The sequence below is a fragment of the Pteronotus mesoamericanus genome, unplaced genomic scaffold, assembly GCF_021234165.1.
Source record: "Pteronotus mesoamericanus isolate MK-2021 breed Mesoamerican mustached bat unplaced genomic scaffold, CSHL_Meso_final scaffold_36, whole genome shotgun sequence".
Lineage (NCBI taxonomy): Eukaryota > Metazoa > Chordata > Mammalia > Chiroptera > Mormoopidae > Pteronotus > Pteronotus mesoamericanus.
In genome coordinates, this window is record NW_026555313.1 from 12,010,681 (window position 1) to 12,024,585 (window position 13,905).

At 37.7% G+C, this 13,905-nt stretch overlaps 1 protein-coding gene and 1 pseudogene across 2 annotated transcripts in view; one reads left to right on the forward strand and one right to left on the reverse strand.

Annotated features, from left to right (window-relative positions):
- Positions 1-6,008: 6,008 nt before the first annotated feature.
- ALKBH8 (alkB homolog 8, tRNA methyltransferase) overlaps positions 6,009-13,905 on the reverse strand; it is a 60,468-nt gene continuing 52,571 nt past the window's right edge. For both annotated transcript variants that reach the window (XM_054592238.1, XM_054592240.1), the window contains exons 11-12: positions 11,318-11,467; positions 6,009-6,826 (exon numbers count right to left, since the gene is read on the reverse strand). In XM_054592238.1, coding sequence (XP_054448213.1) covers positions 6,269-6,826; positions 11,318-11,467 — 708 coding nt within the window. In that variant the 3' untranslated portion in view covers positions 6,009-6,268. The remainder of the gene's footprint in view (positions 6,827-11,317; positions 11,468-13,905) is intronic.
- On the forward strand, positions 8,691-9,394 carry LOC129086070 (ATP synthase subunit d, mitochondrial-like; annotated as a pseudogene).

A 13,905-nucleotide genomic window follows, 5' to 3' on the forward strand; every position in this document is an offset into this window, starting at 1 on the left:
ACACAACAATCATTTCCACATCTCACAAAGGACTAATACCTAAAGATCAATAGAGAAAAACTTAAGTCAACAGAAAAAATGGTCAAAAGATGTGGAAACAATTCACAGAAAAGGAATTATAAATGGCTTAATACATGAAAATACATTGAATCTCGCTCATAAGAGAAATGCAAATTAAATGCTCTGAGCTATAATTTTCCACCTAGTAAACTGGCAAAATTCACCCTGGCTAGTATGGGTCAGTAGGTTGAGACCCAGCCTGCAAACTGAAAGGTCACTGGTTCAGTTCCTGGTCAGGGCGCATGCCTTGGTTGAGGGCCAGGCCCCTGGTTGGGGACATGCGAGAGGCAGTGTCTCTCACACACTGATGATTCTCTCCTTTTCTTCCTTCTTTCCCCTTTCTCTAAAAATAAATTTAAAAAATTAAAAAAACAGATTGACAAAATCCAACACTTTTATAATAAATTCAGATGGAGAGTTATTTTCATATTGCTGGTGGGATTATAAATCAGTATGAATTTTTTGATGGGTAATATGAAAATATCAAAGACATTTACAAATATACATTCCCTTTGAGCCAGAAATTTCTCACTTTGGCGTTGTTCCTAAATATATTACTGATGTATATGCAAATTTATAGATGTGCATGCATATTTTTATAATAGCTACAGATTGGTGTATTAGTTACCTATTGCTGCAAAATTTAGTGACTTAAAACAATGTACACTTATTACCTCAGGTTCCATGTGTCAGGAATCTGGAAACATCTTGGCTGGGTCCTCTGACTTACTGTCTCTCACCAGGCTGCCATTAGGACATCAGCCTAGAATTCACAGCCTCATTGAATGCCTCTGTTGGGGAAGAATCTGGCTCTAAGCTGATTCAGTGACTGTTGGCAGCATCAGTTGCTGAAAGGTTGTTGGACGAGGGGCCTCCGTTCCTCAGTGCCTGTTAGCCAAAGTCTGCCCTTGCCATGTGCCCTCTCCCACACGGCAGCTGGCACCAAAGCATGTTAACCAAGAAGGAAATAGGAAATATGCTAGCAAGACGTGTCAGCCATTCATCACGTAATCATGGAAACAGCATCCCATCATGTGACATCACAGCAAGTTACAGGGTCCAGCCCATATACAAAGAGAGAGGATTATACAAGGCCATGAATACCGGAAGGCAGGGATAATTGGGAGCCATTTGCTACCACAACTGAAAACAGCAAGACGTTGGGAACTGGGCCCACAGATGATAGGTGTTGAATTGGTAATATTTAAAAATTTTTTAAATAATGAAAAGGTTTTCATTGAAAACTACTCAATGGTGAAACACTTTTTCATGTTTTACATTTTTTGAATGATGTGAATATATTCCTTATTAAAGTTTTTAAACTAAAAATGTATTTATTTTTGGCAGCCTCATCAGTCTATAGGAGCTCTCCTGCTTTTATTCTCTGTCCATTATCTAATTTATTTCTTTAGAGCACTCACCAGAATTTGCAATTATATAATCATTTGCATATTAACTTATTTATTGTTTTTCCCCCTCACAATACTTTAAGCTTTAGAAAGAGAAGGGCCAGGTCTGTTTCATTCACCGTTGTATTATCTAGGACCAGCCCAGTGCCTGGCACATAGGAGGCATTTTAATACTCATGTTAGTTACATATTTAACAAACCAATGACTGACGCAAGCACTAAGAGTGACAGTGTGTCCGCTTTAACACCCCATAGCATGATACAGTTACTACCCCATTACTAAACCTCTATCATGCCAGATTATCTTTTACATATCTGTGCTTCTTAGAGGATAATTAAACCTGATACAATCAGTGTAATAGATATAAAATTTCCTCCTCAAACTTTAGCACTAATACCTTTAATTATGGCATTCTTTCAACCAATAATTGATTCCCTACTATGTATCAACAGGGTTCTTATTCTTCGTAAGCTTGCATTCTAAAATAAAGAAGATAATTCATATACACAAATAAGGCACAAAGGAATAAACCAGAACACCCCAAAGTTATTAATTAAAAAAGAAATTACTCTGGGGGAATGGGAAAGAGCTTTATGAAGAAGATAACATTTAAAGTAGGTCTCAAATAATAGGTAAGATTTGTGTATGTGAAAATAACAGGAAAGAACATTCTAGGAGCAGGAAGTGTAAGAATCAGTAAGCAATACAGGGAAAATGTGAGGCATGCTTGGGAAAGAGCAAATAATTTAGAATGAATAGAGAGCCCTGGCTGTGAGGTAGGGACCAGAGATTTAAGAGAGACCTAGCAGAGAACAGTTTGAGCGAGTCTTATCTGTTATAACCAGGAGTTAGGATTTCATTGCTAAGTTACTGTTAGAGTTCAGTTGAAGAGCCCTACCTTCAGATTTTATAAAACTCATTTTGGTAGCAGTGTAGATAATCAGAGGTGAGGCTTAAGACAGGGGAGAAGAAATCACTGCATGAAATACGTAGAAGCAGAAATCAGCAGGACTTGGTGTCCTAAAATGCAAGAAATGATTGTGAACAGCACAAAGCAGAATCAATTCACAGTAATAAATTCTGAGGTGCAGGCTGTATGTGGTATGGTGTTCGGAGCAGAGGATCATTAATAAGAGCTGGAGAGGCCTGGGAAGATTTGTGAATACCTAGTTACGAGATCGTGCCCTCTGTACGTCCTTGAGAAGCTGCTGCTTGCTGCTAAGTAAATCACAGTTTCAGTGTTAAAGAACTAAGCTTTTTGTTGAAGTACAGATCAAGTATCCAAAATGTGGCTCAGTAATTAAATATTTTGAACTATTCAAATAATACAGTATTTAGCTAGAGTAAACTAAGAAAAAGGTATAATGAGTTGGAAATGTATTTTGATAGCTAATCCAGCTGCAAACCGGAGACTAGGGGATGTGTTAATTTGCTCAAGGAATTAAATCACATCTAAAACAGCACAGTTCTGGGTCAGGCCCTTCTTCCACTTTCTCGGCCTCTGCCAGGACCTGTAGTAGCAATGGCTGAAAATCTGAATGAGGTGAGGGCGACCATGGACGTTCTGCTCAAGGTTTCAAGAACTTTGAATACTGGCTTAGGTATGGAGACTCTATTTGGGTATGGCTTTGTGAACAAGGAATTAGTCCAGAAGCTTTATTGCCGGCTATTAAGGAACTTCATAAAGCCACCGAAGCACTAGAGGCTGCTGAAATAGGACAAGCTGACTTTCTGGAGAAATCCTGATGAGAGGTCGAGCTCTGCAAGGGGATTCGAAGATCACATTGTAGTCAAGAATGTGCAATGAAATTACTGCAGGCAGCAGTGTAGCAACATTTTCTGTTTTAAGGGAATTATAAAACCATAGCTTTATAAATCAATGAAAAGTGGCTTACAGAGAGAACTATCAGGTGTGTTTATGTCACATTTTACTTTATTAAACAGCTCTAATGCTTTGGCATTACAATGTTCATATTTATGTATTCCTTATTTATAGCTGTTAGCTTTAATTTCCGAAGCAGTCTGTCAATGTGCACATCTGCTATCTGGTTGCAGGATAGCGGGACCCATTAGTAGTACTGCAGCAGTCATGACTTGTTGACATTTCCATTATAAACCAATTTTGAATCACTTATGCAAATAACTGTGGACTTATTTTGCATTGGGCTGAGAGTTGACAGAATTTCAACCACCATTTGTGAATTTTAAAAATAACTTGAGTGCTTACCTAACATATCTTGAGGGGTTATCTAATAACTCAATAGATAACTAGTGGTTATCTACGCACTAAACAGGAGCTGTCATTTAACAAATGTTACTCTTTTTTCAAAAGGAGTAAAAATTTCTAGTCATTAAAGGACCAAATAATCAAATGTTCCACGTCTAAGATTATTTTTGTGTGTCCCATTTTTATCCTGAAAGTTTTAACTAATAAAAGCTTTGTTAAAACTAAATTAAAAAAAATTTAAGATAGTATTGAGTCTGTTTCTATAACAAAATCTCAATGGAATGTTTTTCCCAAGAGCAATACAAATTTAATTTGGTTTTACTGTAGACTTTTCTAGCTTCCATTTAAGTGACAGTACAAGCATTTACTCTTTAACAGGTTTTTTTTCTTCAAACTGAAATGATTTTAGACAGATTTAGTAATATTTAAATGGCAACGTTTTGCACTGGTTTAAAAACCTAGTCTTCTGACCATTTTGACTTTTTAAAGTCTATTATTAGGAGACAATAAGAATTTGTGATTATGAGTCATTCATCTGATAATAAAAACTGTGTTGTTATTTATAAAATCATGGAACACTTTTGTCAAGCCCCAGAATTTGCGTATACTTTTTAGGCCATAAGAGTTAATAGTTTTACTTATGATTTTGTAGATTAAGTTATTTACGTATGAAACAAAGCAGGGAAGTAATTGAGATGGAGTTATGTTTACAGAGGACTTCTTTAATATGTTACATTTCTTAATATATATTTTAAGATATATATTAAATATATATTTTTAAGATATACATTAAATATATATTTTTAATGCATAATTAAGTGGTATTTAAGGAAACCAAACAAAATAATGATATAATTGCAGTGGTGTGCATTTTCAGTAACAAAATAAAACCATGTTGGTGGTTAAAATTTTTTTTAATTGAAAAAATAATAAAAGAGCAGCTGCAATTGCACTTATGATATGATAAAGTTTACAATAACCACAGTCATTCTCCAAGATCCACGTTTTTTATACCAGCCAAAATGTGAATTTATAGGCATATGGTAAAAATCACCACCCTTACATGCTTCAAGCCCCTCATGGTGGCAATAATCTCAGCAATGCCTACAGGGATGTGGTATTGCCTTTGGTTGACCGTTTCCCTTACCGAAGCATGTCTAGTGATTTCTACTTGGCATTTCCTACAATATCCCTCACTCCACAGAGAACCAAGCAGAGATTCTGGCAGTTGCTGAGTATGTCTATTCCAATTATTTATTCTGGAACCAGAAAATAACAACAAGAGGGGCCCACTGTGAGAAAAACTCCGTTGACCACCTGACCTCTATATGTCCCTGCTCTGGCTGGTGGACCACAGTGATGTCGTGGGTTTCCTGGAATTAGTGTCACAGCCAGAGTCCAGTGATCCTCAAAAGGTCTAATTACTTCCTTTTCCCCATTGCAGTCATCTGTTTAAAGGCTGTATGTCCTGTCCCTTTCACAAACTTTCTACCTTTGTTCCTCCTGGAAACTTGACCTAAGTGGTATGTTAACTCAGTAACTATGAAATATTTGTAGGTGAAAAATAACCCATGATTGCATCTGGACTGGAACAAATTGTGAATAAACTAGAAATATCTAATAATGACACCACAAGTTTGGCTGTAAGGGCATAATTAGGTCTGACTGACAACTCTAACTTTTTCTATTTAAATAGAGGAGTTAAAAGAGCTTATTTGGACTGCCTTTAGCACCGAGATCAAGGCATTAGGAATACCAGTTAACTCTTGGTAATAAACTACTGTCAGGATTAAGTTATTTCAGCACTTTAAAAATAATCTTTGGTTGCTGGGTGAAATTCCACTCCTGTTTTTTACCCCCATGGCATTTATCACTATCTGGCACAAAGCATTTATTTATTTGCTTATTGCCTGTCTTCCCTTCTAGAACCTAAGCTCCATGAGGACCAGCATTTGTCCTTTGTTGTCCTCCCCTCCCAGTGCTTAAAAGAGTAACTGGAACATAACAGAGGTCCAGTAAGTATTTGGCGGTGAAATGCCTACTAATGTACAGGTATTGTATTGACTAAAATTTTACCAAGCACCTACTATGTGTCAAGCCCTATGCTGGTCAGGTGTGATGACAGAGTGGTTATCATTTATGATTTATGGAGCTAATAATCACAGAAAAAATTTCAGATAATTTTCTACTGAAAGGAATTTTCTTTATTAAAATGTATGATTTATTCACTATGATTCTACAAAACTGAATTTAGTAACAATTTATAACAAAAGTTTATCTTCAAAATGCTGTACACTTACCCCAGGATCCCAAATACTTCACAAACTATTTCAATCACTTTTAAAAAAACATCCCTGTTCTTCCCTTTAGAAGTCTACATTTATGGATAAAATGAGGTCAGCAATAGTAATAGACTAAATGCTTCTTAACTAATCTCTACTTCAAATTTCTCTCAGGTGTACTCCTTTGATACTTAACCACAAGTTTTCTCTTAAAAAAAAAAGTTAACTTATTCTCCTTTAAAAAAAAATCAGCATTTCTTTCCTGTATGTGATATGTTCATAGAGATAATCAGACCTTTTGAAGAATCACACACCAATTCCCCTGATCATAGTAGCTTTGCAGAATGCTGACATTACTCAAAGTCCGGCAGGCAGCCTCCAATTCTCCCTCACAGAACACATGGTAGTAACGATGAAACACAGCATTTGGGCCATGGGTTCCTAATGGACCAAATGGCTCCATATATTTTTCTTTACCAGGGTTTCCCTTAAGGTGCCAGGGAACCAGTAAGTCTTGACAATGAAAAGAAGTCCTGTTAGTGTGAATAGGCAACCTGGAATTAGCAACTTTCTCTGAATTACAGCTTCTCTTCTGAAAGTCATTACTGAAGGGGACAGAACAGGCTGAATCTCGATTGCCCATGTCAGGCATTTGCTCCACAAACAATTCTTGTACTGATGTATCATTGTTGATCTCCTCTTTCTTTCCTTGGCTAGTTTTGTTTTCTCTGAGGTACTTGGACTTCTTCTTATTATATTCTTGTTCCATTGCCCAAACATAAACAAGTGCCTTCCCACCAGGTCTCAGGAGTCGAACAAGTTCTTGAAGAGCTGCCACTCTGCGCTCCTAGCAAAAAACATGTTGCCATTTACCAGCCAGGAGGAGACAAAGGTAAAACAGAGAAATATAACTGACTATAGGCCTGTTTTCCATTAAGATAAACAATGCAGAAAATCTAACAAAATATCTTATATAAAACAAAACAAAAAAAGAAAGGGTGAAAAAGGTAAGGGGATTTTGTTCTGTGACTGAGGGGCTAAAATACAGTGTCAAAGAAGAAAAGGAAATTTTTATTTCTGTTAATAAAATAGGTACATAGAGGGTTTTCCCCTTGTTTTGTTTTGAATTCAGTCAGGTTCATAAGGTAAACTGGAACTGCTGGTGACCCCAGCGCAGGGTCATCTATAAAGTTATTGCTTAGATCAGGAAGAAATCACTGACATCCAGGAATAGTAAGATTTTTTTTCCTATAAAAATGTAAAATTCACTTATTTTAAAATTAGGAACATATGTGACTAAATAAAGGCATCAGTACGACAGCTGAGATCACTTAATAAATGATACTAAAATAAATAAGTAAATAATAAAATAATTAATTACTTAATTAATAAAGGCATCAGTGACATACTACTATCAGTTAGGTACCTGACTTTTGAAAAAAGAATAGGAACAGAGATAAAATAGAATGGGAGGGAGGTGAGATTCCAGTATCAGGGATGAGGGTGGGAGCTGAGAAAGAAGGATGAGAAACAAGCAGAGAGGCAGCTCAGAGGCTGAGGACAGGGGGTACTCCAGAGGCACAGAGCTGATGTTTTCTGTTTTTTCTTTCTTTCTTTAAAATTAATTATTTTTTCAAATACATTTGTCTCTGCCTACCCCCACCACTTTCCCTTGCCCCCTCCCTCCCTCCCTCTCTCCCTCCCTCCCTCTCTTCCTCCCTCCCTCAACTCTTCCCCTTTGGTTTTGTCCATGAGTCCTTGCTATATGTTCCTTGACTTGCCCCTTCCCTTCCTTTTCCCCCGCCACCCCCCTCCTTCTCTCTTGTCTCTGTTGGTTTCTTTTCCTTTCAATGTTGCTAGTCTTATTTTCCTTGCATCTTTGTATTGTTGGTTGGGTTCCACTTATAGGTGAGATCATATGGTATTTGTCTTTTGCTCCCTGGCTTATTTCGCTTAGCATAATGCTCTCCAGTTCCATCCATGCTGTCGTGAAGTTTAGTAGTTCTTTTTTTCTTTCTGCCGTGTAGTATTCCATTGTGTAAAGGTACCATAATTTTTGATCCAATCATCTACTGATGGGCATTTAAGTTGCTTCCAAGACTTGGCTATTGTAAATTGTGCTGCTATGAACATCGGGGTGCATAGGTTCTTTTGAATTGGCGTTGTGGGATTCTTAGGGAATAGGCCCAGCAGGGGAATCCCTGGATCAAAAGGCAGTTCCATTTTCAGCTTTTTGAGGAAATTCCACACTGCTTCCCACAGTGTCTGCACCAGTCTGCATTCCCACCAACAGTGGACTAGGGTTCCCTTTTCTCCACAGCCTCGCCAGCACCTGTTGTTTGTGGATCTGTTTATGATGGCCATTCTGACCGGTGTGAGGTGGTACCTCATGGTGGTTTTGATCTGCATTTCTCTGATGGCTAGTGATGCTGAGCATCCTTTCAAATGCCTCTGGGCCCTCTGTATCTCCTCCTTGGAAAAGCGTCTGCCCAGGTCCTTTGCCCATTTTTTGATTGGATCGTTTGTCTTCTTGGAGTACAGTCGGGTGAGTTCTTTATCTATCTTAGACATCAAACCTCTATCTGATGTATCACTAGCAAATATATTTTCCCATACGGTTGGCTCCCTTTTCATTTTGCTGATGTTTTCTTTAGCGTCTTATGACTCATCTTTAAAGATGAGTCGGCCACTGGGGTCTGAAGGATCTCAAGATGGTTGGGTGAAAACTTGCTGTAAAGTATACTGACCGAGTAGCTTTGGGAGGACATCATCCTCTGAAACCAGAAGGCCACTGCTAACTTCCTGAACTTCTGAAGTGAGACCCTCACTTCCAGATTAGCTACTCTACCTGATATTCCACCTGCTGTCAACTGGGCCTACTACAAGGTCAATGCAGCAAAGGCTGACTTGGTAGAGAGCTTTGAGAAGCTTAACGCCCTGAAGGTTCTGAACCAGAAAAGAACTAGCATGCCCTGGTGCAGTGGTCCCCAACCTTTTTGGCACCAGGGACTGGTTTCGTGAAAGACTATTTTTCCACAGATTGGGAAGGGGGTGGGCAAGGAGACAGGAGTTGGAGCTGTAATGCAAGTGAAGTTCCCTTTGCCTGCCACTCACATCCTGCTGTGCCCAGTTCCTAACAGGTCACAGACTGGTAAAGGTCCAGGGCCTGGGGCTTGGGGATCCCCGCCCTGGTGGATGCTGAAGAATAAGATGGTATGAAAATGTGCTGAGTTTTCCTCTCTCTCAAAGACCAGGATAGAGCAACACGAGAAAGAGATGGGTAAGATGAAGAATATAATTCCACTTGATCAGATAACCGCTGAGGATTTGAAAGAAGTCTTCCCAGAAACCAAATTACACAAGAGGAAGCACTTCTAACTGGCCTCACAAGTCAGCTGAGAATTTACAAACTTGAGTCTGGGAGAAGGCTCTGGTTCTCATATTATAAACTCTGGACATCAAAAAATAATTATACAGTGAAAAACAATTTAAAGATGAGTAAGACTTAAGGTAGGGAAAAGACAGAATCATGCAGCAATAAAAACAAAGTCCCATCAGGCTTCAATTTAAGTTATATTGAAAGTACAAGGGTGACTCCTCAAAAAACAGAATTATCTTCCAGAGGACAAGACTCTCACAGAACAGGTTTCCCCTACTAGGTAAGTATTCTAGGAACTCATCTGTATCAGTGTATCAGCTGGTGTTGTTATAAGAGGCTGTGTTCACCACTCTGAATGGCCATCTTAAATCAACAAACAACAGGTGCTGGCGAGGCTGTGGAGAAAAGGGAACCCTAGTACACTGTTGGTGGGAATGCAGACTGGTGCAGCCACTGTGGAAAGCAGTGTCGAATTTCCTCAAAAAGCTAAAAATGGAACTGCCTTTTGACCCAGAAATTCCACTGCTGGGATTATACCCTAGGAATCCTGAAACACCAATTCAAAAGAACCTATGCACCCCAATGTTTATAGCAGCACAATTTACAATAGTCAAGTGCTGGAAGCAACCTAAGTGCCCATCAATAAATGAGTGGATCAAAAAACAATGGTACATTTACACAATGAAATACTATGCAGCAGAAAAAAAGAGAGAGCTACTACCCTTCGTGACAGCATGGATGGACTGGAGAGCATCATGCTAAGCAAAATAAACCAGGGAGTGAAAGGCAAATACCATATGATCTCACCTATAAGTGGAACCTAATCAACAAAACAAAAAAGCAAGAAAAATATAACCAGCAACATTGAAAGAGAAAAAAAACTGACAGTAACGAGAGGGAAGGAGGGAGGAGGGTAATGGGGAAAAGAAGGGGAAGGGTCAAATCAAGGAACATGTATAAAGGACCCATGGACAAAGCCACAGTGGGGAAGGAGTGAGGGTGGGAAGTGGGGGTGGGTGGGGCAGGAGAAAGTGGTGGCGGGAAGGTGGTGGAGACAAATGTATTTGAACAATAAAAAAAAAGAAAAGAAAATTTTAAAAGAAAAAAAAAGAGAGGCTGTGTTCAGCTTCAGTGAATTTTCTTTAAAGAGTCAGCGTGTTGGCCCATTTCATGATGGGTGTTTATGAGCACACCTGCCCACACCATGCTGAGTATTCAGTAGTTTGTGACCAAAAAAACAGCATGACCCCTGTGCCCCACCCTCCCGATTCACCCAATCTCGCCCCAAGTGACTTTTTTTTTGTTTCCTGGATGAAAAAAGTCCTCAAAGGGAAACATTTTGTCGATGCGGAAAAGGTAAAACAGAAGACAGCAGAATACCTCAGTACTCGTTGGCCTCAGAACTCATCAAACCTTGTACTTGTCTCATCTTGACAAGAAAAAAATGTTTCAGCACTCTGTGCTTGCTCAGGACTCATTGCACTTACTAGAACTTGTATGAGTCACCACACCGCCCTGCAACAGAAAATGCTTCATCACTGGTCACTTGCTCGGTACTCATCAGTTTCCGCACTTGCAAGAGTTCCGGAACAAATTAACAATGAGTACCAAGGTACTACTGAAAAAGGCATCAAAACCCACAAATTCAAAAACTGTTTTGAGCAGAGGAAAAAACATCTTGATAGGTGTAGTGCATCAAATGGAGAGTACTTTGGAGGCGACTGAAGTTCAAACTTGTAAGAATAAATACACAATTTTGTATAAATAAATTCAGGGGGTGTTTTGGGTCCCCCCTCATATAACTGCCACCTAACTCCATTCCATATGCTCTTTTAACAAATGGTGCAAAATGTTACAACAAGAGAATGGAAAGAAAAGAAAAGCTAGTACAGGGTCCAAACCACAACATTTCCTGCCACTTCAGTTACAAGTTCTTGGAAAGAAAAAGACAGTACTTACTGTTGTCGCAAAATGGTGAATAACAGCAATGGAAATGCAAGCATCACAAGACCCACTGCGGACTGGTACTGCCAATGCATCACAGACGAAGGCCTGAAATTGCCTCTCTCTACAAATGTCCACAAGGTTTTGGCTACGATCACAACCAATCTATAATAGAGAAAGTCATAACACCTTATTTAAATGGCAGAGAAATTAAGAGCAATGAATTTACTCCTTATCATAAAGTTATGAGACAGATTTCATATTTATTGTGAAATGGTCTAATACCATGATATTATCAGTTCTTACAGCTAGTAGTACAGAGTCAGAATACATAATTCACAGGGCAACATTTATTTCCTTAACAGGTATCAAACAGAACTCAAATTAGTGAATGGAAACAAATGACAGTGGTATAAATGGGAGGTCCCAATTGGCATCTAATTGATTAGCATTCCGAATTAGATCTCTTTGTACTATAGTGCACTGAAAATTGAAAACTATCCCATAAACGTTGACATTTGGTCCATTAGGGTGGCTTCAAATAAGAGAATCTAAGGTATCTCTCATTACTATATAAACTGCTACCTGATGGCCCAGGTAGCACAAAAATAGTTGATTTTTTCCTGCTTCTTTATATTTTCCAATATGTATTATTTGTGCAATCGGAAAATAAAATCCTAAAACAAAAACATTTTTCCTATTAAAATATCAAAACATTTTAAAACCACAGCGGTAACAATGTGATAAAACTTGCTCTCATAAAGAGTCAGTGACAGCACATACAAACTGGCTCACTCAATTTAAAAAACAATTTGGCAAACCTTTTTCAAGGAAGATAAAAATGTTCACAACTTTTGACCCAATAATTATTCTTCTAAAAATGTATCCTAAGAAAACAGTCAAAAATATGGAAAAAGTAAACAGGCTAGTATAATTGCCTTTTACTGAATACCCACTAAGTATTAAAGTATATTCTTTGTATTAATGTACTTTACCCACATAACACACTTTGAGTTAGGTATTACTACCACCACTTTACAGATAAGGAGACTGCCTTGCTTGCAAAGAACATAAGTAATTTGCCCCAAGTTGAGCGTAAGTTAAGTGGTGGAGCAAGGATTTAAACCTAAGTCTTTCTCACTTCAAGAATCTATGTTCTTCCTTTTTGTCACATTGTCTCTCAATACACATGTTAATTACAGTGTTGTTTGTAATAGCTCCAAACTGAACATAAACAAATGTCAAATAACATCAACCTCTTAGAATATTATAAAGCCCAGGAATTATATAAGACTACAAACCAAAATGGAAATAGTAAGTGATACAAATGAATTATCAAATTATATGCAAACTTATAACTATATAAAGAATTTATAGGATAAATAATGAAAGGACATTCCTCATAATAAACTGCGTCATTACAGTATTAGGATAATAGGTGAATACCTTTCCTTCCATTCATTTTCTCAACTGTGGCTATATTATTTTTATTTCTTAAAAATATACATTTTTAAAACTTCTAGCAAGATATACAATGATAAGAAATCAGACTGGCAGCATATAAAGTGCAGACAAATATGCAAAGGCAGTAAAGTATAGTAAAAAGCATACAAACATCTAGATTTAAATTCTGGCTTCAGAAACAACTAGCTGAAAGACCTAAGAAAGCTACTTAATATCTCAGAGCCTCTTTTTCCCCATCATAAAAACACCTACTTCTCAGGGTTAATATGAGAATTAAATAAAAATAATGTATAATAAGTATTTTACTAGCCATAAAAGTGCTATGCAAACATTATTAGCATATGGAAAGAGTGGACCAAAAGCCTTGTCCTGGATTCTAGATAGGAAAAGGAATCCATGTACCCTAAAGATACCTTTCTCTGAGTTAAGATTCACCCATTTTGAGGTTGTCATATTTCCTTCCAGGTTGCAGAACACAGCACAGTGTATATTCTGGTTTCATGTATTGGGTTAGCCAAAAAGTCCATTACCTTTTTTCCATAAAATAAAAGACACATTTTTCATTTTCAACAATAACTTTATTGATTTGATATTTTGAGCATGTCCGCTATCTCCTGCTATTGGCTTCCAGTGGGTAGAGGCCAAGGGTGCTGCTAAACATCTTCCAATGCATAAGACAGCCCAGCCCCACAGCAAAGAATTACTTGGCCAAAATGTCAAGAGTACCAAGAAACTTCACAAACCATTTTTGACGCATTCTATCAGTCATAGCACCTTCTCCATACACTGAACATTTTTTTTTTTTTGTATTTCAGTTGCATTTTTGCCTTTCTTGAAATAATAAAGCATAATACACCAAAATTGTTGCGTATTTTCTTTCATCTTCAATATTAAAACAGATGCACAAAAATTCACCAATTTTGATAAGATTTAAAAAAAAAAAAGGCAAGCTGATTAGACAGCTATCAGAATACAATCTAACAAAACTGTTTCAAATGAAGTTAAAGACAACTAAGCACTATTAGAGCCTACACGTGGAAAAACGTAACAGACTTTTTGGCCAACTCAATAAGAAACTGAATGTGAATTCACAGGTTTACTCCTCCCTATTTTTTTAAAGATTTTATTTATTTATTTTT